Below are 26,179 nucleotides of genomic sequence, written 5' to 3'. Positions count from 1 at the left end.
TCGTGTCACTTTTTCGTCACAGGTAACTTTTCCTGCGAATACATATTATGTGTCTTTAATTCAATAGTTTCCATTGTTTACTGCATATTCATACAATTAATAAATGCTGATTATTCTGCCTTTAGAACAGCAGTTCCCAGGCCCTGGGCAAGAGGGTGGCCTGAACCTAAGTCTGCTTCTCTGAGTGACTCCTTGTACCAGAACTCTGTGGGCATCAATTATGCTAAATCTAAGTAGTGGATAGGGTTGAACATGGGACCCATGATGCTTTTATTTGTTGTCAGAGACAGTACTCCTAGGGTGCAGTGTCTGTTATTTCCAGCTGAGAATAAAAAACTTGAACTTAGATTTGAAGCAAGGAATTACAACGTATTTACAATGGATTACAGATGTGTGCCAACTAGGAAAGCATTTTTCAAGAAAATTGTTTCCTTACTGCTGTCTATGTAATTTTTGCCGTTTTTAGTACAGTTTCTCATAATCTTCCAACAAGTAACCAACACAGCTTTTGAATACATGCAAACAATTTTGAAATGTTAATGTTCTGGATACCAGAGGTTTTGGTTGAAGGTTTCATATGTCACTTGGCCTTCATTTCAATGGCCCTGTAAAAAGATTAATAATGCAAAAGGTAGTCAAAACAATGACATGCTGTTGTTATACGTCAAATACAGGACAACTGACAAAAAATGCTATATCATCTTCCACCAAATCTTCTGATGACCTTGGTGATCAAAATAAATATAAGAAGACTTTTTAGAGTAAGTGTTCCATCAGAAAAAAGTAGAAATAATATAAGATTACTTCTGCAAATAAGTATTCCAGTATATTAAAACTACTGCACTACATTGTTGAGTCTCTGGAAAATAAGTTACTACAGTTTATATTAGTGAAACTTAAACTAAATATTGATATTATGTGTATAACTGAATGCTGTTTACACAAAGGCAAGATTATGTCAACTGTTATTCCTGCATACAACCTTGCCGGTTAGTATCAAAGAAGCAATAGTAAATGCAGTGGAAAAACTATTTTTGTAAAAAAATTATTTAAAAATTACAGCAGTGGAAAAGTATCAAAGCTTGGCAGGAGATAAAGACTTTGAACTATGTATAGTTGATTTGACAGATGTTACTATCTTAGTTGTAACACACTATTCATCTGGGAACTGCAAAATTATCATTAAAAATTTTGAAAGATTGCTAAACTGTATGAAATGTGATGGAAATAAAGTGGTTATCTGAGGAGATTTAAATCTATACATTTTACAATATTCCAGTCATAGAAATGGGATGTTAAATGTAGCCATTAATTTTGATCTTATACAAACAGTACACTCCCCAATTAGAATTACTGCCAAAAGTAAACCTGCTGTTGAACAAATTTTTACAAGCCAATGTGACATTAACTATAACACCAATGTTATAAATATGTGTTACAGTGGTCATAAGGCTCAGCTCGAGTCTGTTCAAATAAATGCAGTGAGTAAATAGGGAACTAAGACAAAAATAACTGAACGGAGAGAGTTCAGTGATTATAATTTCAGAGTGTTTAATTTTATACTGTCAAGGGAAACATTGAAGGATGCCTTCAGCAAAATTTAAGTAAATAGCATATATATAATGTGTATCAACATTAATTTCAAATAGCATTTCCAATTAAAAAAAAGGAGTAAGATAGTTAAAAGCAAATGTTGGATAGCAAAAAGTATTACAAATTCCAGTAGAAAGAAAAAAATTCCCCACTATTTTATCAAGTAAAATAACCCTATTCCAGAATTTAGACATTATGTGAAAAAAAGGAGACGAAAGCTGTGTGGACAGTTATTAGAGTAGAAACTAACACAGAATGGTCATTATCAAAAAATAACTCTCTGCAAATTGAAAATAACAGATCCTCAGTTCCAAAAGAGGTAGCTAATACATTTAATGTGTATTTTACTAATACAGCAAATCAGTTAATCCTTAATCAGTATGAAAACAGACCAAATAAAAAGGTCAATCAGAAACAAATATACATGTGGGCCAAATGATGTGACATATTATGCATTAAGAAAAGTCTTCTGATAAAGTAATAAAAACACTAATGTATATAGTAAATGCATCATTATCAACCGGAACCTTTCACAATAACTTAAAAACTACTAAAGTAGCAGGGGACACTGAAAATTTAAACAACTGTTGTCCAGTATCCCAAGTCAGTGTTTTCTCCAACCTATTTGAAATAATTTTCCACAACTGGCTTCAAACCTATATTACAAAAAATTCATTAAGCTCATCAATCAGCATGGATTCAGAAAATTCAAGCCTAAAGTAACAGCTGTGTATGCGTATTTAGAAGTTCTTTCTAAAGCACAGGATGACAGAGAACAAACCGCTAATGTTTTCTAGATCTCTCAAAAGCATTTGATATATGTTGTGACAGTGCCACGAGATTTAAAAGTGCCGCTACGTCAGTACGCGAACACGGCGATAGAGGCGCTCCGCAGCTCGGCCGAGCGCGGGAGCGCCAGCTGGCTATGAACGGGCCGGCCGCATGTCACGGCACGGCAGTGGAGTGACAGATTTGGATTTGGAAGCATGTTACTCGCTATTGCTCTACGTTGTATATCCACGCAATTTATTAGGATTAAAGGTTATAACAGTATAATTGATCATAACTTTCTTATTCACAAATTAGCACAAAAAGATGTCAGAGGGGTACTAAACCAGGGAATAAGATCTTACCTACAAGACAGGTAGCAAGTGGTGTTTTTAAGGCATGATGACATTAATGAAAATGTCATTACAACAACACATCTATCCAATAAATCACCAATAAAGTATAGAGTGCTACAAGATGGTGTCCTAGGACCTCTGTTGTTCCTGCTTTACTTTTTTAACGTAAAAAAATCTTTCTTAGTGATGTCACCAGCATTTCAATAACAGCTGCTGACAAAATCTCTATGAAAGTAGCAATAGATACTTTAATGGCCCGAGTTACTAGATGGTTCCGAAAAAATAAATAAAGGAAAAACTGCCCCCACTTTTGGAAGAATTTGATGCAATACCATACCTTGACAATACATTACTGAAATCAAGTACTGAAACTTAAGTTCTGGGGATGCAGATGTAAGACAATTTAAAGTAGGATTGTCATGTGAAAGGACTTGAAAAAGAAGCTCTCAAATGCTTATTATGTTCTTTGTGTGTTAAGCCAAAGTCCAAGCAGTTCAGCAGTCATTCAGGCATATTACGCATACTTCCATTCAGTACTCTGGCATCGGCTAATCTTCTGAGGAAAAGAGCAGTCAGTGATCTGGAACCTAAAGAAACTGGCAACCTGTAGACCACATGTCATATGGCTGAAAATAATGAGCCTGCCAAGCCTGTCCATAAAGGAGTGCATCCTGTTTGCAAGAGAGTATCTTTCAAACAGTACTGGAAATTTATGCAAAATACGCACATTCATAGCCACAACACAAGGAACATCAGTAATAGCTACATGTTTCAGTGCAGAACAGAACTGTTTCGGAAAATGTTTCACAGATAACAGTTGAATTATTCAACAGCCTCTCTAGTGCATTAAAACTGCAACAACATAAAACTTTGTTTGAATATAACTTTAAGTCATTTCTGATGGCACAGTGTTTTTCCCCGTAAAGGAATTTTTAAATTATAAAAGACAGACTTGCAAACTGAATATGTAATTATGGTTAAATTCAAATTGTGTTTTTTTTGTTACTTATAATTTATGATTGTTATTTGTAAACTGAATTTTGACTTGTTCTCTCTCTCTGTCTCCTTTCTCAGATACTTGAGTGTAGTTATACAGTTTCTGTTGGTGTGCTGTAGCTCCATTATGTGATATTGAGTATTGTATGTCATTATTAATTTGTAAGTTGGAAGTGTCTTACCTACAGATTACATGCACCACATGCATTCATAATATTTTTTTTATACATCATTTCACTCATTTGTTCCATTTTGATTCATTACATACTTAATAGTAAAATGAATATAGGTCAAGTGAAATTTGAGAAAGGAGACAGAGAGAGAGAACAAGTCAAAATTCAGTTTACAAATAACAATCATAAATTATAAGTAACAAAAAAAACACAATTTGAATTTAACCATAATTACATATTCAGTTTGCAAGTCTGTCTTTTATAATTTAAAAATTCCTTTACGGGGAAAAACACTGTGCCATCAGAAATGACTTAAAGTTATATTCAAACAAAGTTTTATGTTGTTGCAGTTTTAATGCACTAGAGAGGCTGTTGAATAATTCAACTGTTATCTGTGAAACATTTTCCGAAACAGTTCTGTTCTGCACTGAAACATGTAGCTATTACTGATGTTCCTTGTGTTGTGGCTATGAATGTGCGTATTTTGCATAAATTTCCAGTACTGTTTGAAAGATACTCTCTTGCAAACAGGATGCACTCCTTTATGGACAGGCTTGGCAGGCTCATTATTTTCAGCCATATGACATGTGGTCTACAGGTTGCCAGTTTCTTTAGGTTCCAGATCACTGACTGCTCTTTTCCTCAGAAGATTAGCCGATGCCAGAGTACTGAATGGAAGTATGCGTAATATGCCTGAATGACTGCTGAACTGCTTGGACTTTGGCTTAACACACAAAGAACATAATAAGCATTTGAGAGCTTCTTTTTCAAGTCCTTTCACATGACAATCCTACTTTAAATTGTCTTACATCTGCATCCCCAGAACTTAAGTTTCAGTACTTGATTTCAGTAATGTATTGTCAAGGTATGGTATTGCATCAAATTGTTCCAAAAGTGGGGGCAGTTTTTCCTTTATTTATTTTTTCGGAACCTTCTAGTAACTCGGGCCATTAAAGTATCTATTGCTACTTTCATAGAGATTTTGTCAGCAGCTGTTATTGAAATGCTGGTGACATCACTAAGAAAGATTTTTTTTACGTTAAAAAAGTAAAGCAGGAACAACAGAGGTCCTAGGACACCATCTTGTAGCACTCTATACTTTATTGGTGATTTATTGGATAGATGTGTTGTTGTAATGACATTTTCATTAATGTCATCATGCCTTAAAAACACCACTTGCTACCTGTCTTGTAGGTAAGATCTTATTCCCTGGTTTAGTACCCCTCTGACATCTTTTTGTGCTAATTTGTGAATAAGAAAGTTATGGTCAATTATATTGTTATAACCTTTAATCCTAATAAATTGCGTGGATATACAACGTAGAGCAATAGCGAGTAACATGCTTCCAAACCCGAATCTGTCACTCCACTGCCGTGCCGTGACATGCGGCCGGCGCCGCTCATAGCCAGATGGCGCTCCCGCGCTCGGCCGAGCTGCGGAGCGCCTCTATCGCCATGTTCGCGTACTGACGTAGCGGCACTTTTAAATCTCGTGGCACTGTCACAGCACTTTTCCCCCCTTGAAAAAAAAAAAAAAAATAAAAACACTCACTTCCTTGGAGACACGGACAGTGCGGAGACATTCATGGCCTCTTGGGAGGCCCCGAGAAGATCCCGCGGAGAAACACGAGAGTATGGTCGAAAATGTCCAGGACGGAAGCTTGCGCGTGGAACGCGCCTCCTGGACGAGATGATGGGGGAAAACTCCGGAGCAGCAGCCGTAGGAGTCGTGGACCTGGGGGTGTGCTCCAGCGAGATGTGTCCCGGAGAAGGCGGCGCCGCGACTGGGGCCGGTTCCGGCGTACTCGGAAGCGGTAGCGACGTCGGCTGCAGCAACACGCCCGGAAGATCGGCAGCAGCGACAGGACTGGCTTCTCGGGCTGGTGGAGACGAAAGAAGGGGCGGTGGTACCGGCGTGGCCACCACTCGTGGGCGCATCTGGTCGTAATGGCGAACAACCATGCCGTCGTCCGTACGTATTTCACAAAGCCGGCGGCCGTGAAGAGCCTGGACCACCCCTGGAATCCATTTAGGGTGAGATCCATACCCCCGTGCCCACACGTCGGCGCCCACCGGGTATTTTCCCGCACTAGGGGACACAGTACAAGGCCTGACAGGGTGAAGCAGGTGCAGTAGAGTGCGCGGTTGGCGGCCATGCAAGAGTTCAGCAGGGCTGCGATCACCCAGAGGCGTGAAGCGGTAAGAACTCAGAAATTGCAACAGAGCATCATCTGTGGAAAAATCACTAAGGAGTTTTTTCATCTGGCTTTTGAAAGTGCGGACAAGGCGCTCGACCTCCCCATTCGATTGCGGATGGAAGGGCGGTGCTGTAACATGATGAATCCCTTGTCCAGTACAAAAATCACGGAAGGCCTGCGAAGAGAACTGAGGGCCATTGTCTGTCACAATCGTGGATGGAAGACCTTCTAGCGCAAAGATTTTGGACAAAGCCAGCGTCGTCGCCGCAGTGGTGGGCGACGGACATCGAACAACAAACGGAAACTTAGAGAAGGCGTCAATCAATAGTAGCCAATAAGTGCCGAGGAAGGGGCTGGCAAAGTCAGCGTGCACCCGTTCCCACGGCTGCGCCGGATCAGGCCACGGAGAGGGCATAGTACGAGGTGCAGCCAGTTGTTGAGCACACTGACCACACGCAGCGACCATGTGGGCGATGTCCGAATCAATACCGGGCCAATAAACGTGCCTGCCGTCCAGGGACTTAGTCCGAGAAATCCCCCAATGCCCTTCATGCAATAGTTTGAGAACATCTTTGCGAAGAGAGGCTTGCACCACGACCTGTGGAGATGCACCATCCGTGGCCAGAAGAACAACACCCACACGAACAGACAGACGAAGGCGCAAGGCATGGTAGTTGCGAAGGGGATCCGATGCCCGGGTCTTGGTCCTGTCCGGCCAACCCCGTTGAACAAAAGCGATCACCTGACGCAGGACCGGGTCCCGCGCAGTAGCCGACGCGACCTGCGAACCTGTAAGTGGAAAACCCTCGACTGCGCGACGTTCTTCCTCATCAATGTCTAAACAGAGGAGTTCATCTCGATCGAAAACCGGGTCGGGGCCCATCGGCAAACGCGACAACGCGTCAGCGTTGGCGTGCTGGGCCGTGGGGCGATAGTGAATCTCATAGTGAAAACGAGACAAGTATAGGGACCAACGTTGCAGGCGGTGAGCTGCCTAATCTGGAAGCGACGCCGAGGGGCTGAACAGAGAGACCAGCTGCTTGTGGTCGGTGATGAGGTGAAACTTAGAACCATACAAAAAAACGCTGAACTTTTTTAGAGCATAAATGATAGCGTGCGCCTCCTTTTCGATTTGAGAGTAACGCCGTTGGGCATCGTTGAGGGTCTTGGAAGCGTAGGCGATGGGTCGTTCCGACCCATCCTCATACCGATGGGCGAGAACAGCCCCTAGGCCATACTGTGACGCATCAGTCGCCAGAACCAAGTGCTGACCCGGACGGAATGTGGCAAGACAAGGCGCCGACTGCAAATGAGCCTTCAGGCGGACAAAAGCCTGCTCACACTCATCGGACCAGCAGAAAGGAACGTTTTTGCGTAACAGCTGATGCAGAGGATGAGCCACCGCCGCCGCGGAGGGAATGAATTTGTGATAATAAGCAACCTTGCCTAGAAACGCCTGAAGTTCTTTGACCGTAGACGGCCGGGGTAGAGCGGTAATGGCCGCAACGTGCTGTCGTAGAGGACGTATACCCTCACGGGACAAGTGGAAAGCCGGCCGGTGTGGCCGTGCGGTTCTAAGCGCGTCAGTTTGGAACCGCGTGACCGCTACGGTCGCAGGTTCGAATCCTGCCTCGGGCATGGATGTGTGTGATGTCCTTAGGTTAGTTAGATTTAAGTAGTTCTAAGTTCTAGGGGACTGATGACCTCAGTCGTTAAGTCCCATAGTGCTCAGAGCCATTTGAACCAAGTGGAAACCAAGATAAACAATGGAGGGTTGGAAGAACTGTGACTTGTCCAGATTGCACTTCAACCCAGCCGAATGCAGAACCCGAAACAGCGAACGCAAATTGCGAAGGTGCTTCTCAGTGGAGGCCCCCGTGACAACAATGTCGTCCAGGTAGTTGATGCAGCCGGGAACGGAAGCCGTGAGCTGTTCCAAAAACCGCTGAAAAATGGCCGGTGCGCTAGCGACGCCAAATGGTAACCGCTGGTACTGATACAACCCACAAGGAGTGTTGATGACGAGAAATTCCTTGGAAGAAGCATCCAACGGCAACTGATGGTACGCCTCCGATAAGTCAAGTTTGGAAAAGAACTGGCCCCCAGCGAGCTTGGTAAATAACTCCTCAGGACGGGGAAGAGGATAAGTGTCAATGAGGCTCTGAGCGTTGACAGTGGCTTTAAAATCACCACACAACCGCAGACTCCCGTTAGGTTTAGAAACCACCACGATTGGCGATGCCCATTCGCTGGAGGTAACAGGAAGGAGAATCCCTGAAGCTGTTAACCTGTCTATCTCAGCCTTGACAGTTGCACGCAACGCCATCAGAATAGGGCGTGCCCGGAAAAACTTAGGGCGAGCCGTAGGCTGAAGAGTAATGTGGGCTTCAAATTCCTTAGCACGACCCAGACCAGCAGAGAACACGGACGAGAATTCAGAACACAATCCTTTCAGCTATTGATACGGAATATCCTCAGATATGAGGTGCACATCATCATCAATGGAGAACCCGAACAACTGGAAAGCATCATAACCGAACAGGTTTTCAGTGCCAGCATGATCCACCACATAAAACGTGAGGGGCCGAACAACAGACTTGTAGGCAGTGGAAGCATCAAACTGGCCAACGATAGGAATTTTCTGCTTATTATAAGTTCTCAGATTTCGCGTAACTGGAGACAAGGGAGGGGAGCCCAACTCCAAATACGTGCGAGAATTAATGAGAGTTACCGCAGAGCCAGTGTCCACTTGCATGCGAATGTCTTGATCCAGAATACGAACAGTAACAAACACCTTATTTGTTTGAGAAAGCACACAGTTAACGTCCATGGCCGATGCCTCGTCCTCGTCGACAGGAACATTAGGGGACTGACACACAGAAGCAATGTGGCCTTTTTTCCTACATGAATTACATGTGGCCCAACGTTTTGGACACGCGGCCCTGTCATGCCGTACGAAACAACGTGGACAAGAAGGAAGTGCGGAACGAACCTGCCTCTGTGGTTGCTGTTTTCGCTGCGAGCGTGGCGGCCCAACGCGACGTTGTTGACGCGCGTGCACCGCCGCCACATCGTCGTTCCCCTGTGAAACAGGCAAATTGTCCGTGTCGAAAGTGGTCTGTACAGCGCCTACATCACACCACGCGTCTATTTGCGCACCAGCAGCGTGAGACACTTCAAACGACTCAGCGATGCTGAGAACTTCCGACAACGACGGGTTTGGCAGTTGTAAGGCACGTTGCCTAACTTCTTTATCAGGAGCAAGCCGGAGAATAGCGTCCCTAACCATTGAATCAGCGTAAGACTCATGATGAGTGTCCGTGACAAACTGACATTTCCTACTCAGACCGTGTAGTTCCGCCGCCCAAGCCCGGTAGGATTGATGGGGCTGTTTACGACACCGGCAGAACGACACGCGGGCGGCAACGACATGGGTATTTTTTCGGTAATAGTTAGACAATAAGTCACACATTTCTTGGAAGGACAGAGAGGCTGGTTCCCGCAGAGGGGCTAACTGAGATAGCAGCTGATAGATCCGTGGGGAAATCCAAGATAGAAATAACGACTTACACATAGGAGCGTCGACAACGCCGAAAGCCAAGAAGTGTTGCCGCAAACGCTTCTCATAATCCTCCCAGTCTTCAGCGGCCTCGTCGTAAGGAGGGAACGGAGGCGGAGAAGAGGAAGACAGACGATGAGTAAGCGACGTCGACAACGCCTGAATAGCAGCCGTCAGCTGTGTTTGTTGCGCCTGAATAGCAGCCGTCAGCTGTGTTTGTTGGTCAATGAGCACTTGCAGAAGCTGTTCCATGTCTGCCACGACACGAACACACAATGCCACAACGCAGGAAAAAAATATCCGACCTCGTCGCCAAAAAGTGTTATAACCTTTAATCCTAATAAATTGCGTGGATATACAACGTAGAGCAATAGCGAGTAACATGCTTCCAAATCCGAATCTGTCACTCCACTGCCGTGCCGTGACATGCGGCCGGCGCCGTTCATAGCCAGGTCGCGCTCGGCCGAGCTGCGGAGCGCCTCTATCGCCGTGTTCGCGTACTGACGTAGCGGCACTTTTAAATCTCGTAGCACTGTCACAACATATATCAAATGCTTTTGAGAGATCTAGAAAACATTAGCGGTTTGTTCTCTGTCATCCTGTGCTTTAGAAAGAACTTCTAAATACGCATACACAGCTGTTACTTTAGGCTTGAATTTTCTGAATCCATGCTGATTTGATGAGCGTAATGAATTTTTTGTAATATAGGTTTGAAGCCAGTCGTGGAAAATTATTTCAAATAGGTTGGAGAAAACACTGACTTGGGATACTGGACAACAGTTGTTTAAATTTTCAGTGTCCCCTGCTACTTTAGTAGTTTTTAAGTTATTGTGAAAGGTTCCGGTTGATAATGATGCATTTACTATATACATTAGTGTTTTTATTACTTTATCAGAAGACTTTTCTTAATGCATAATATGTCACATCATTTGGCCCACATGTATATTTGTTTCTGATTGACCTTTTTATTTGGTCTGTTTTCATACTGATTAAGGATTAACTGATTTGCTGTATTAGTAAAATACACATTAAATGTATTAGCTACCTCTTTTGGAACTGAGGATCTGTTATTTTCAATTTGCAGAGAGTTATTTTTTGATAATGACCATTCTGTGTTAGTTTCTACTCTAATAACTGTCCACACAGCTTTCGTCTCCTTTTTTTCACATAATGTCTAAATTCTGGAATAGGGTTATTTTACTTGATAAAATAGTGGAGAATTTTTTTCTTTCTACTGGAATTTGTAATACTTTTTGCTATCCAACATTTGCTTTTAACTATCTTACTCCTTTTTTTTAATTGGAAATGCTATTTGAAATTAATGTTGATACACATTATATATATGCTATTTACTTAAATTTTGCTGAAGGCATCCTTCAATGTTTCCCTTGACAGTATAAAATTAAATACTCTGAAATTATAATCACTGAACTCTCTCCGTTCAGTTATTTTTGTCTTAGTTCCCCATTTACTCACTGCATTTATTTGAACAGACTGGAGCTGAGCCTTATGACCACTGTAACCCATATTTATAACATTGGTGTTATAGTTAATGTCACATTGGCTTGTAAAAATTTGTTCAACAGTAGGTTTACTTTTGGCAGTAATTCTAATTGGGGAGTGTACTGTTTGTATAAGACCAAAATTAATGGCTACATTTAACATCCCATTTCTATGACTGGAATATTGTAAAATGTCTAGGTTTAAGGAAGCCAAGCTTCCAAGTGCATGGCTATATATCAGTGAGATTTTGGGTGACTGTTCTTCAGCCACTGCCAAGTGATATCTATTTGCCGTGGTTGCTGACTTCATCCTTATACTGCCTTGGTACTGGCTGTGATGTCTCTGGTGCTCAGTATTTCACTGGTAAGGCATTGTTTTCATCCTAAGTTTACTATGCCCACAGGCCATGATGAAGATTAATGATTTTTGAGAAAGCATAATAAAAGAAGTTATAAAGATCTAAATCTTTGATAACAACCTGAATATAGTCAGCGGCTTGCAGCTGAGTACCGGTACAAGACTGAACCCAGCTATCAAGAGGATGATGTGAGTATAGCCATATACTCTGTTACTATATTTGTAATCATGGCTACACGGAGTTTCTTTGAAACCAGGTCTAAGGCTTGGTGCTAAATTTTTGTTTTTCTTATGAAAACATAAGCTTGAGGTTGCATATGTTCTCATCTTGGAATTTGGTGCTACAAAAGCAAAAGATGAAGTGAACTATAATTCTTAAGTATGATTTTGGTTTATCAATTAGATCTTGGTCAGTTTTGGTATGGTAAACGACTTTTACTCTTTGATTTAGTGTTTCGTGATGTGTTAGCCTTATGGCCCATCAGTAGTCAGTTAGCCCAATATCTTTGTGACAGTAAATTTAGTTTTACACTTAAATGGAACGTCATCACTCACCAAATTAAGGAGTGTTTGGAGTTTATGCGTCTAGATGACAGAGCTTGTATTGCATACATGAAGATGTGACCAGATGGCTGTCACAGTGTACACAGTAGACTGCGACAAACATATTAAACTTAATACTGGACGTCAGTTTAGGAAATTGATCTGTCTGTTTGGCTTGGGAGTGTGAGATTCAGGGTGGCAGCACCATGAGGTTCCAAGAGCAGAGCTTACCCTACGCCACACTATTGAGAGAGGCTTGCCAGCAGCTTGAACTCCCAGTGAGCTTGGCAGTGGAAATTTAGATTGCTCATGAGATAAAAGTGCTTTTTATGTGATATCACGATCATCATATTAATGACACAAAAAAGAGAAAAATTCACAAAACGACTCAGTAATAGAAAAACACCTTTGTTTTGTCCATTGTATCAAAGATGTGTAATATCATCTCAATATCATAGCAAACGCTCACATGACAGTCTGACGAAGTCATATAGAGACCGCTATTTGTAAAGAAAGATGAGGTAATCATGGAAGAATTGCCGATCACTTTAACGTAGTTATCGTGTACATGTGGAGTCAGAGAATGCCATGTAACTGAAAAACTTCAGATGTATTTGGATGCGTTCGATGGGTACTTCTGCACCAACATCGTATACATCACAGTTTACTGAATGCTGTGTGAGTACATTGTGACTGTGTATTAGTTCTGTACAAACTCGCAGAAGTCGCTTCACTTCGGTAAGATCTAGTGGCCATTGCCGTATTATATGTTTAGACGATAGCTGCAGCACATCATGTGTACGTAATAACTGGCCGCAGCACTCACAGATTTTGAGTTCTGACAGGGATCCTCATTGTTCAGGTTAACAGTTTGAAAGGGCAGCGTCATTTAGACAGATTGCCTAAGAATCCAATTCATCATCAAGCTCATCTTCCAAGGGACGAATAGCGTGACATAGAAGATATGGATTGCATTGCATTGTCTTCTCAGGTTATTTGTGTGTTCGCACTATGCAACAACGACTATCCAAGTCACAGAATTCATATTTAGTTCTTGGACTTAAGTTGTACAATAAGTTAAGTGTAGACTTAAAAGAGTTACCTGTCAATATCTTCAAAGCTAAGTTGTACAGAATACTAGTAAATAATCCTTTCTACATAGTAGACGAATTTCGAATTTTTTGAAACTGAAAATACTGTCTTTCAGCACTGTATCTAGCGGATGGCCTTATGTAATCCAAACTAAATTGTATTTAGTAATTAATGTCAAAATGTTGTAATCCAAGCTAAATTGTATTCAGTAATTAATGTTAAAAATGTAAGTTATCTTGACGTTGTCTATTGTTTTATGAGCTGAAAGACAATAAAATTTGATTGATTGATTGATTAACAATAATGGGCACACCAGAACATGGCGTCCAACTGCCCACTACAACAGTTCTGTCATTATAGTACTGCATCTAGTCTGTAATTTCTGTTCCTAAGGCTGAGTTTATGATGTAGACAGTTCATAGTTACCACTACAACTATACAGATACCTAGATCTAATCTAGCGTTACGCAGACAGTTTGTAAATGAAAATTGATATAGATGCGACATTCTGTTGCTTGATTTGTGACCATCTCGACTTTTTACAGATGGCATTCTGTAGCAATATAACGATCGATTTCACACTGTGGCCGTGGCTTAACAAGTTGTAAAGAGCACTGACTTTTTGCGAGGCCAGCACGTTCACAACAACTTAATGTCAATAGAGCATCTGTAAGACCTCACATGGCGTGTGTTTTAGTTGTAGTAGCCTGCAAACAATGGGACGATTCTAACTACATGGTAGTTATTTATACGTTTACTGCATCTAGTCTGTAATTTCTTAAGAGTAATGGCATGTAGGAAATTCTTACTTTGGCAGTATTGTAAGTTGTTCCCACCATGGAAGGGAAATATGTTGTATCACCTGTCACACAGAGGTGGAGCAGCCATTTTTGTCAGAATATTTGCCACGCAGCAGTCATGTAGAGCGAAGTCTATTACTTGTACATCAGTTTTTTATGTCAACTTTTAACAGTGCCCAATGGATGTTGCTAGGGAAGGTATTAAGGTCCACTTTTAATTTCTTTACTTGGTACATATAAATGTATAAACACGTTCTGGTCGAACAGAGCCTGAGATCTAGAACGATCAGATTAGTAGAAAGAAGTCGGTTTAGAATAACGTTGCTCGTTGGTATGCAGGCATGCATAGGGAGAACGGTTGTGGTGGGGGTTACGGGCAGGCACTGTAGGGTAAATGTCGAGCGCCAGAGGGGAAGTACCGTTCTAATCTGAAACTTAAAAATGCTCACATTTTTTGTAAATATTAAGTGGAGCCCCTCCACGCCCACACTTCAATGGTGACCATTTAAAAAGAGCTGTCACCTTTGCTTTGGTTAGTATCTAAAAAGAATTCCACTGAAAATGCAGCCATTTATTTTCGCCCGTTCTGTTAACCATTTGTAACGTTCAGAGAAGCATCATGAGTGGTGAATTTTGAGTAAAACTCTTGTTGCCACATTAAAATTTGCTTCTTTTACCAAAACACAGAGACGTTTACATAGTGTGACCACACGAACATGTTGTGCAGATGCAGTTGTAAGAGAGTTCTGAAACATTGGTTTTTTAAGTTTATTAAATGAAGAAATGAGAAAAAGTAAGCTCCATAGCTTATGAAAAGCGTATCCTCGGTACAAAATAAAAGTGTGATGTCTTCACTTGTGTTGCTCCAAAACCCAAAGTGTTTCTCGTTTCACCATCTATTGATGACCCTAAAAAATTACTTTCTTTCATCGAAAAACTCTGTAGTTTGTGGAATTACACGGTAGATAACGACGTTTTGTATAATAACCATACAGCAAAATACGCTCCTCTTTGCATACTATCAGTTTCCAACATTTCATTTCGATATCTCAAATCATTTATGAAACAGAAGTAATGTTGCGGGTATTTCACTCTGGCTTTATCGCTGGTGCAGCGCGCTTGCAAATTAGTATGCTGCAGATCAATTTTCTCTAGACTTGTGACATATAGAAATCTCCACCCTAGTATAAAGAAAAATTCATTATCTTAGCTAAATTTCATACGCAGCAATATATGACCGAAGCTCTACAGTGAATATGAAGCAGCGCATAATTCATACAGTAGCAATTTTGCGGTAAAGTCCTTGCAAAACATGACGTGTGTTGCTGTTGGTGAACTCGTGGGACAGCGAGCGGGGACACACACACACACACACACACACACACACACACACACACACAAAGAAAAACATATTTATAAATTTCCAATTGCAGCACAACACAGCATATCGTGCGGAGTGAATTTTAATGTTTCGACACACTGTTTAAAACTCTATGCTCAAACACCAGAGCACAGGGTGTTAGTAATTTATACTGAACTAAAATGCAGCAATGTATTTACAATGAAGCTTGGTTCACTAAAAAGGTTTCACTTAATTCTTCAAGAGGAAAAAGTGATGTTTTCTGTTGAAGAATTTATGGTGGACAATTTCACAGATTTTTGCATCTTGAGAAATACAGTGAGTATTGTGTAGCTGAATCAGAGGAATACGCACACTACTGTTTATAAAAAGTGAAATACTCGGAAGTGCAACACTCCACTTTAAGAGGACACGTAGAACAGCGGCATTCAAGTGGTGTGCATGTGGGCCAAACAGCGCCCTCTTTTGTGTGTCTGAGGCTTCGACCATAAATACCAGTAGACTGGCCTTGCTGTGCAGAAGCTATAGGGCTGGTGTGGCTCCAACATAAACCACGTGACTGTTGGCAAAATCAGCGGTCTGCCATCCTATGTTTGTATCGTATTTTACCCACATTTCTCAACTGACTGCCAAACGCTTCCAACAAAAATTACTTTTTTATTTGCGAAAAATTATGTCAGAACTACATTGGACCCGAATTTGTTCACAGTACCATTTATAAAATCTAAGAAATACATCGAACGCCCCTCTGGTGGCAGCGGAACGAAATTACTGTAAACTATCAATTAAAGTAAAATGTCGTTAAAATTATTTTAAACAGCAAGAGTGGGCTCGTGTCAAAACTTTAAACATTGGATTCGCCGCGTTTTGAGCTCTAGTCACTTATAAAAGAAAATGGGATATGGGAATTATGTCAACTATAGGTGACAAAATTGTCGACTTTAGGAGCAGGTCCATTTTAGAGTATCAATGTTAGGTGCACTTCAAAGGTTCAGTTCCTACTATTTTTACAAAAGTTTAAACTATCAGTTAAAAAAATGATATTTTAGATGAAAGGTGAGACTTTGAAGTTTCAGAAAATAATTTTGGAGCCAACATTTATTTAATAGTATTAGAAGGTAGAAAAAAATTCTCTTCCTGTGTCGACTATAGGTGCTCTTACCTTATTATAATCTCACTTGTATATACAAAAAGGCGCGTATGTGCAGAGGGCTTAAAGTTTTCCCGTTTCAGGGCCTGTATCCATAGCTGCCTTCGGTTTTCATCCTTAGGGAACCTATTAATAGGAACGAGAAACAGTTATACTTACTTCTGTAACCGAATTATCATAGATACTTTCCAAAATGTAATATGAGTCTGACTTTACAGGCATCATTTTCAACACTTTAATTTACGTGATACTCTATTTCAAGTGTAAAAAACATATAAAAGTCACTTCAGCAGATTTCAAAAAACGCATCTGCACTATCATAGAAACACTTACACGTGAAATGTAATGCCATTTCCCCCGACAAAACGCTGAGTACAGCCATAAGCGCAACACGAAACAACCATGTTTTGACAACATTCACGTGACTTTAGCCCACAGATGTTGGAGCCAAGAAAATGACGTCAGGGCCAGTCTATTATATTTATGGTCGAAGGTCTGAGGAGGTCTGTGTTACGCAAAGTTCAGTTTGTATGGATGCGTCATACGAAGTTTAAACCAGTAAAGACGTGCCACTATGCCTTGCTGACATCACAGGGTGGAATATCGGCTTGTGAGTACGATCGAATGGGCAGAATGATTGGTCTCTGAGAGGCAGGTCTGTCGTTCCGTGACGCTGCCGCCTGTACGGGGCGCGCTACCGTGAGGCGTATGTAGAACCATTGGAGAGAAGAACGCCATATGCAGCGCCGACAGGGAACTGATGAACACAGTGTGATCAGAGTGCGAGATGACTGCCATCTTGTCCACGTGGCCGTAATTGACAGAACAGCTTTGTCGACGCTGTTCGGCAGTATGATGGAGAGCTGCAAAGAGGACGGACATGTCTGCGGTGGCAGTTCGATGCTGTCTTCTGCAGGTTGGACTGATGGCACCACATACCGTTGCGTCGGCTTCCGTTGACCAGAATCCACCAACAACACAGTGCAATGGGAATGTGAACGAACACTGAAATGCTGAGTTGAAAAATGTAGCGTTTTCTGGATGAGTCCCGCTTCAACTTGTCCTAAATATGCGTTCGATGCCGCCATGGTGAACGTAATCGGGCAGACTGTATTCTTGAGCGGCATAGCAGACAAATGCCAAGTGTGATGGTTTGTGGCGCCATTGACGCGATCGCAACTCCTACGTCTTGAGCGCAATTTGAACAGTTACCACTACATCAGGAGCTTTTACAGCCCCAAGGACTGCTCGTCGTGCAGACTGTCACACATGCCATATTTCAGCAGGATAAAGCCTGGCTGCACGTGGCGAGCGATGTGTAAGTCTTCTTTGGAGAAGGACACGTACCACTCCTTCCCTGGCCTGCCCTTTCACGTAACATGTCACCCATAGAACATGTCGGACGTACGGTCGGTCGACAGCTTGTTCCTTCAGGTGCTCCTGCAACCACAGTTGACGCTTTGTGGCTGTGGCTACAAACTGTGTGGCAGAGTATTCCCGAGCAGCAAATTCAGGAACTCTTTGATTCCATACCACAACTTCTAGCTGCTCTGATTGTCGCACATTGTGGTGCTACTCCGTACTGAACTTCTACAGTCACAGTGCATGTGCAGGTCCCTAATGATGATCATTTTTGCAGTGTCATGTCGCTAGTCTGTGAAGTAAAGGCCATTGTGATCACATTTCTCGGTCTTCGTGTTTCACTTTTTCCAAACAGTAGTGTATATAACGTTATGTAAACCTTTTTTACCTGTATTTCTTCTAAAAATGTTTCATCGTAAATTTTATCATATCTTCTCTACAACAAATCGAATGATTTGACAGTTGTTTGTAGTGAGACGAATAAATTGCTTTAAACATAAGGGATAGCTGCCATTTCGTACGAAAGCAACGGCACCATAATATAATTCCTTCTTTATCAGTCCTCTGTCTACGGCATACTAGGAAAGGGAAAAGGGCACTGCTCTCTGCTACCGGTGGAGACTTACTGAACATTGGTCTGCACACTGCAAGCCGGTATATTCCGCTGCGTGTTCCTTAGATTCATGAAATTACTGTCTGCTTCAAAACGACGGGTGACTAATTGTTTACCCTATGAGCTTAGTTATGGAGGTTCCAAGAGTGAACGTGTACTCCACCGATAAAATTTCAAAGGTTTTTCAAAAACATTTTTTGAGTATTTTGGTATAAAGGATCCATGGTCTCCAGTAATTGTATTTCGTTTGATTTCTTGCTCGTTTTTATCTCTGTATCTTTACTGTGCTGAAAGAATCTGCGCAACAGTGCAAATATCGACGGCATGCGTACTTTTCATGTTTGGAAACGTACTTGTTCCATTCACTCACGGTACTTACTATTGGCAATAGTAATGCCCATTTCACTTTGACGCTCACGCTCGCTTTCAGTACTGCTCCGTTGTGTTTCACGATTTGCTCTTCCAGCTGTGTTAGTTGTATGTCAACTTTGATGTACAGCAGTATGGACCGATGTATTGTTGAAGAGCTTGGAGATACCCGACTCGTGTATGCGTTCGCTGAATGTGGTGGAAGAGCGGCACGATGACGCTCACTGAGCTGTCACCGCAGTGACGGAAACCACAATACGTTTGCATCTGTAGGTGGGCCCCTAAGAGAAGTTGGATAGTCACATGTTGGAATTGAAGATAGTTGAAGTAAGAGGTCTGCTTTCGCTTTTGAGAAGATACTTTCAGAGAAAGGAAGATCATCGGGATAAGAAAGCGAGTAACTGATGGTTACAAAGTACTCTATAACGATTAGGCGGAGGCTACGGGTCACTTGTACCAAAATACTCAGAAAACAGCCCTGAACAAGGTCTGGTAGAGTTCGGATTCGCCGTGTACGGTGAGAGACGTGCGTGGTAGGAAGGATCCCCGCGCGGGGGAGCGCGGCGCGGCTAGTTGAGCACGGAGGCCCAGTAGGTGAGGTTGAAGAGCGCGAAGGCGGCGGGGAAGCCGGCGCGGCAGACGATGTCGAGGCGGCCGCCGACCGCCGGCGAGCCCAGCCAGGCGCGCAGCCAGCCGCCCTCCGAGCGGCTCTCCTCTCCCTCGGCCTCCGCCCCCGCCTCGTCCGCCGAGGGGGCGCGCGCCGCGCCCGCCGCCTGCGACAGCAGCTTCTGCAGGCAGCCGCCGAACCACGACACACGTAGCGGACCAACGCAGTTCAAACTTCAACTACACTACTGGCCATTAAAATTGCTACACCAAGAAGAAATGCAGACGATAAACGGGTATTCATTGGACAAATATGTTATACGACCACTGACATGTGATTACATTTTCACGCAATTTGGGTGCGTAGATCCCGAGAAATCAGTACCCAGAACATCCATCTCTGGCCATAATAACGGCCTTGATACGCCTGGGCATTGAGTCAAACAGAGCTTGGATGGCGTGTTCAGCTACAGCTGCCCATGCAGCTTCAACACGATACCACAGTTCATCAAGGGTAGTGACTGGCGTATTGTGACGAGCCAGTTGCTCGGCCACCATTGACCAGACGTTTTCAGTTGATGAGAGATCTGGACAACGTGCTGGCCAGGGCAGCAGTCGAACATTTTCTGTATCCAGAAAGGCCCGCACAGGACCTGCAACATGCGGTCGTGCACTATCCTGCTGAAATCCAGGGTTTCGCAGGGATCAAAATGCCGTCAATGCCAACAAGAGGTGACCGAGACGTGTAACCAATGGAACCCCATACCATCACCCCGGGTGATATGCCAGTATGGCGATGACGAATACACGCTTCCAATGTGTGTTCACCACGATGTCGCCAAACACGGATGCGATCATCATGATGCTGTAAACAAAACCTGGATTGATCCGAAAAAATGGCGTTTTGCCATTCGTGCAGCCAGGTTCGTCGTTGAGTACACCATCGCAGTCGCTCCTGTCTGTGATGCAGCGTCAAGGGTAACCGCAGCCATGGTCTCCGAGCTGATAGTCCATGCTGCTACAAATGTCGTCGAACTGTTCGTGCAGATGGCTGTTGTCTTGCAAACATCCCCATCTGTTGACTGAAGTAGCGAGACGTGGCTGCACGATCCGTTACAGCCATGCGGATAAGATGCCTGTCATCTCGACTGCTAGTGATACGAGGCCGTTGGAATCTAGCACGGCGTTCCGTATTACCCTCCTGAAACCACCGATTCCATATTCTGCTAACAGTCATTCGATCTCGACCAACGCGAGCAGCAATGTCGCGATACGATAAACTGCAGTCGCGATAGGCTACAATCCGACCTTTATCAAAGTCGTAAACGTGATGGTACGCATTTCTCCTCCTTACACGAGGCATAACAACAACGTTTCACCAGGCAACGCCGGTCAGCTGCTGTTTGTGTATGAGTAATCGGTTGGAAACGTTCCTCATGTCAACACATTGTAGGTGTCGCCACCGGCGCCAACCTTGTGTGAATGCTCCGAAAAGCTAATCATTTGCATATCACAGCATCTTCTTCCTGTCGGTTAAATTTCGTGTCTGTAGCACGTCATCTTCGTGGTGTAGCAATTTTAATGGCCTGTACTGTAGTAACTTTTTTAACAAAACAGTATTTTTTACACCTAAATTACGTTTTTATATTATTGGTAGACTCATTACGAAAAGGGAAAATGGAATACGCACTAACATGTGCAGGATATCATACGGACCAGATGATATATCAATGGAACTCCTAAACCTGATAGAAAATAACTAGCTCCAGATACAAGCTGATTTATCCCTCTAGTGACCAGTGGGAATTATAGTTCCCACTTATTGGTTTTCGCTGTAAGTTCAGTGGTAATCCGTGTTCCCACTTCTAATTTTGCTGCCATCTCTGTTAGAGTGTGCTAACTACATGTAGATTGTCAATGGGTGCGCAAAAGCGGTTGTATTCCTACCTTGTCAGTCAATCAATGGAGAAGCGCAGTTCCCGCGTGAAAATCAGCCACTGTTTCGACCGCTACAGCGTTTTTTGTATAGTGTGCTTTCCTTTTGCGTGTGAAGTGACTTATTTTTATTTGTATTTGAAGTGTTGTATTTATCTACTTTTATATTTACGAGGGAGATAGTATTCGTGTATTTTTGCTGGATTTGTCTGGAAATTACACAAATATTACAAGGTAAGTTAGTGGGAACGATTCTTCCCACTGAACTTGTGTGAAATGCAATGCATATGGCTGTGCAATCGGCATCGTTGTTATTGTTTGTTTCTTATTGTTTAGAATGCCTGGACTGACGCCAGAAGAGGTTTTCAGGATTTTGTGCGCGTTACCAGAAGATGCAAAAGATTCAGATATTGATGCTCACTCTGATGATGATTTTGAGTCACGAAAACTTCACAGATTTTGAACGAAAATAGTGATAACTTATTGTTTCAAATGAAGACAACTGTTTCTATTTGACAATAGTCACTAGTGAAATTGGAAACATGTCTCCTTGTCAGTCAAGTGTATCTTATTCAACCCCAGAAACAGCTACTGCAACATTTTCTTCTAGTGATAAAATGTGGAATGAGAATATTTCTTATTTTGAAAATCTTCCACTGAAATTAGAAGCCGGCCGAAGTGGCCGTGCGGTTAAAGGCGCTGCAGTCTAGAACCGCAAGACCGCTACGGTCGCAGGTTCGAATCCTGCCTCGGGCATGGATGTTTGTGATGTCCTTAGGTTAGTTAGGTTTAACTAGTTCTAAGTTCTAGGGGACTAATGACCTCAGCAGTTGAGTCCCATAGTACTCAGAGCCATTTGAACCATTTTTTTGAAATTAGAAGAAAGCGCAGAAAATATTTCAAATTTATCAATGTCCGATAAAGAAACAAAATATTTCGAGTCTATATTTTCAGAAGAGCTGTTGCTTCATATTTGCAATCAGACGAACTTACATGCAAGGCAGGAAAGATGTGTTGTGAAGTCAGGGAAGAAAACAACTTAAGTATCTTCCAACTGGCAGGACATTACTGTTCCTGAGCTAAAAGCTTATTTGAGAATGCTCATTTTGATGGGTGTTCGTCAGCTACCACAGCTCGGAAATTATTGGAACAGTGATCCTATTCTTGGAGTAACTGCTATCTCACCAGTCATGACAAAGCTTTGATACAAAAAAAAGTTGAGAATCTGGATTCCAATGACAACAGCATGTGTGTCAAAAAAAGGAAAACCAGGTTATGACAAGTTACACAAAATTCGACCTGTCATCAATGCAATATCAAATAAACTTTGTAAAGCCATCTTCTGCTTTAGCAGTTGACGAATGTACGGTGGCCTTCAAAGGATATTAAAAACTCTGACAAGAAGAAGGGACAGGATGATGGGGCGTGTGTTAAGACATCAGACACACACTAAATATAACAAAATAACTATTTTACCTTAAGTTCTAGGAGAAGAAATAAAAATTTTAAGGTTTGCCGATGACACACGGCACACGGCACATACGGCAAAGGGCTTAAGATTAGTTACACTGAATGAAAACTAGATAGTGTATCGAAATGAGGTTATGAGAAAAATAAAATGAAAAGAAAGGCAATGGAGCGAAATCGAATTGTATCAGGCGACTTTTTTCTGAGTGAATTGTATTATAAAATAAGCATTAAAATTAGTAAATGAGTTTTGTTATTTGTGTTGAAAAATAACTAACGATGGCAGAGGTAAAATGGACGTAAAATGCAGACTGACAATAGCAAGGAAAGCGTTTCTAAAAAAAAGAAATATGAAAATATCGAATATAAATTTAAGTGTTAGAAATTCTTTTGTGAAAGACCACAGGGGCAAGGGGTGAAGTTCTCGGCCTGGAAGTGGGACACTGGTTCATAGATAAAAATCACACTTACTTACCGGCGTCCCCTTTTAGGACAATCGACTTGTCCAATCTTTTGTCAGTGATCAGATTTCATCCCTGGAGCCTTATTCTGGAAGGTTCACCGAGATCTGCTTTTAGCATCACCTAGTCCTTGAACTGAAAAATTTTCCAGTCACAAAGCAGTATGGATGTAACAATAGATGGTGACAGATCTGGAGAGCAATTTGAATGTTCCAGCACACGTGCGTTAGGACACCTCACTTTTAGCGTTGCTGAAGTATTTTTTTTTTAATCCAGGACACTACTCGCGTATTGTTTATATCAAAGTGTTCAGCAAGGTTTCTTTGGTATTAGCAAATTATTGATTTACTTCTTGTAAGCTAATAAATAAAAATAATAATTATTATTATGATTATCCATTTAAGATCCTAAAAGATACTCGTCGTAGCTTTACTGCAGATGAAATGGACTTTGTCTTGTTACGCAGGGCTACCAGATTCTACGAACTGCTTTGATTGCTGTTTTCTTTCAGCTGTAAGTTGGTGTACCCTCGTCACGTCGATAGACAGAAAGTGACTTTTCAAGAAGGTGTGTGTGTGTGTGTGTGTGTGTGTGTGTGTGTGTGTGTGTGCGTGTGTGTGTGTGTGTGTGAGAGAGAGAGAGAGAGAGAGAGAGAGAGAGAGAGAGAGGTGTGGGTGGAGGGGAGGTGGAGGGGGGGTGGAGAGGAGGAATTTATGCTTCTAGCTTCTATTGGATCAAAAGCAATTCTGACTGCTTTGATAACCTGTTAGGCATTCATATACACTGCCTGAGAACAAAACTAAAGTACAAAGAATGAGAGGAGGAAGTGAAATGAAACTCCTGCAGGTTAACAGGGTATATGATTGCAAAATAGAGTCAAATTTGCAATGAATTTGACAGTGAGAGCCCACTTGTCAATGTGACGTTGCACCATATTTGGCCTGGATGTACACACTGATTCAGTTAGGAAGGTGTCATAATGCCTTTTTGTCCTCACTTGAGCCAAGCTGGCCCACAGATGTTGTAACTGGTTCAAAATCCTATACAGTGGCACTGGGGCGGAGCTTACATCCGAGCTGCTCCTTCACATGCTCTACTCGGGGACAGATCTGAGGATCTTACAGATCGCAGGAGTAACTCAGTATCACACGGACAATTCACAGAGACACATGGCGTGTGGAAGAGCACTGTCCTGTTGAAAAATAGCACCATGATTTTATCACAGTGAGAGGTAACACCTGAGGACGCAGGATGTCCGTGACGTACCGCTGTACTGTCAGAGTTCCCTCAATCACTACCAGCCGTGACCTGAAGTCATATTCGAAGCCAGGAGTGGCACTTCTGTGCCTCTTCTAAACACTGGAAGAATGGGATCTTTGCCCAGGTCGTCACATACTTGCAGACGATAGTCACGGCAAGTAGCGAAGAATCAGTCCATGTTTCCCGATCGCTGCACCATTCCAAACACGGGTGTTGGTGTTGTGGTTTTACGGCAGTCTATGCACTGAACGTTAATTCTCTAGTCCGGTTTCTGCTAATCTCTGACTAAAGTTGCGGAATGACAGAGGATGTTACAGGGATTCCACTACTTATTCTCGGGTGGCAGGCAGAGATGCGGAGGGGCTATGGTGTGCTTGGTGCTCAATACGGTGGTCATCCCTTGCAGTGGCCAGATGTGGTCAAGCGGAAGTTTGGCGACGAGTACGCGTGCCTTCATGTTCATAAGCAGTCCAGCATTGTACGTGGTCACATCCGCCGGCCGCTGTGGCCGAGCAGTTCTAGGCGTTTCAGTCCGGAACCGCGCTGCTGCTACGGTCTCAGGTTCGAATCCTGCCTCGGGCATGGAGGTGTGTGATGTCCTTAGCTTAGTTAGGTTTAAGTAGGTATAAGTCTATGGGACTGATGACCTCAGATGTTAAGTCCCTTAGTGCTTAGAGCCATTTGAATCATGATCACATCCAAATGCCCTACGAACCTGAATTTACACGATTCGACCAGATGGCCAAATGATGACCGACAACAAGACTCCCTTGTAACTCGTCAGATGTCGATAACGCTGTCTCAACGAGTACGTGGCATCCTTCACAGTGATCACTCAACATATAACGCGTTTCACGTCCTTTATATTCCCTGCCAGGACTGGAACAACGCTAAACCCGACCAACACTAATCCACTCTGGTGGCCATTGTACATGTTACAGAGAGTTAAAATTCTATTAATTTGTGTACCCACCAGTGCTGTGTCCCCAGTGCTGTGTCCCTTTATACAATTACAACGAAATCCGACTATATCTTCTGGATGTCTCACTTTTTTGTCATGCAGTGCATATTTTTTCAAAATAATAAGTTTGCAAGCAAGGGTCTTTGGTTTGTGTCATCGCAATAAATCTTCTCATTTTTCTGCCACATTAATTGGCACTGAGCACGCAACGTTGCGAAAGGCATAAATTCTCGACCCAACCTTTGAAGAACTGGATAAAAATCCGCACATGGTATAAAAATGGATGTACGTATGCAGGCTTGTATGTATGATGCACATCTCCTCCTAAACCACTAGACCGATTTCAACCAATCTAGGTGCACATGTCATTTAATGTCTGGCGAGAATCGCTGTGGGGAGTTGGGGAGGGGGACGGGCGGAGGTAAGAACCACCTTACCTATAAAACAGGGGTGATGGGGTGAAAAAGTAGCGTCGCTCACAACGCACGAATTCACAGACTTTATTCATTCAATATTTGAGAATGAGTGCACATATTGACTTGCAACACATTTCGGAAACACTTTCTTACTGATACCTCCGCCTCCCCCCTCCCCCTAAAATGATGAAATGCAAGAAGTTTATCGGTTTCTACAGTTTCATTCATCATGCAGTAAAACTGCAGCATCAGGCATGACGTTTTAATTTATTACTTCTTTAC

At 42.5% G+C, this 26,179-nt stretch overlaps 1 protein-coding gene across 1 annotated transcript in view; it reads right to left on the bottom strand.

Annotated features, from left to right (window-relative positions):
* Nucleotides 1–19,360: 19,360 nt before the first annotated feature.
* The window catches only part of LOC126437444 (glutamate-gated chloride channel-like), a 184,718-nt gene continuing 177,899 nt past the window's right edge, over nt 19,361–26,179 (bottom strand). Inside the window, exon 10 of the mRNA XM_050090482.1 lies at nt 19,361–19,579. Within this exon, the coding sequence (XP_049946439.1) occupies nt 19,361–19,579 (219 nt within the window). The remainder of the gene's footprint in view (nt 19,580–26,179) is intronic.

This window comes from Schistocerca serialis, chromosome 1 (assembly GCF_023864345.2).
Source record: "Schistocerca serialis cubense isolate TAMUIC-IGC-003099 chromosome 1, iqSchSeri2.2, whole genome shotgun sequence".
Taxonomy (NCBI): Eukaryota; Metazoa; Arthropoda; class Insecta; order Orthoptera; family Acrididae; genus Schistocerca; species Schistocerca serialis.
Note: the sequence above shows the minus strand (reverse complement) of the source record. Positions and strands in the feature narration are given on the sequence as shown.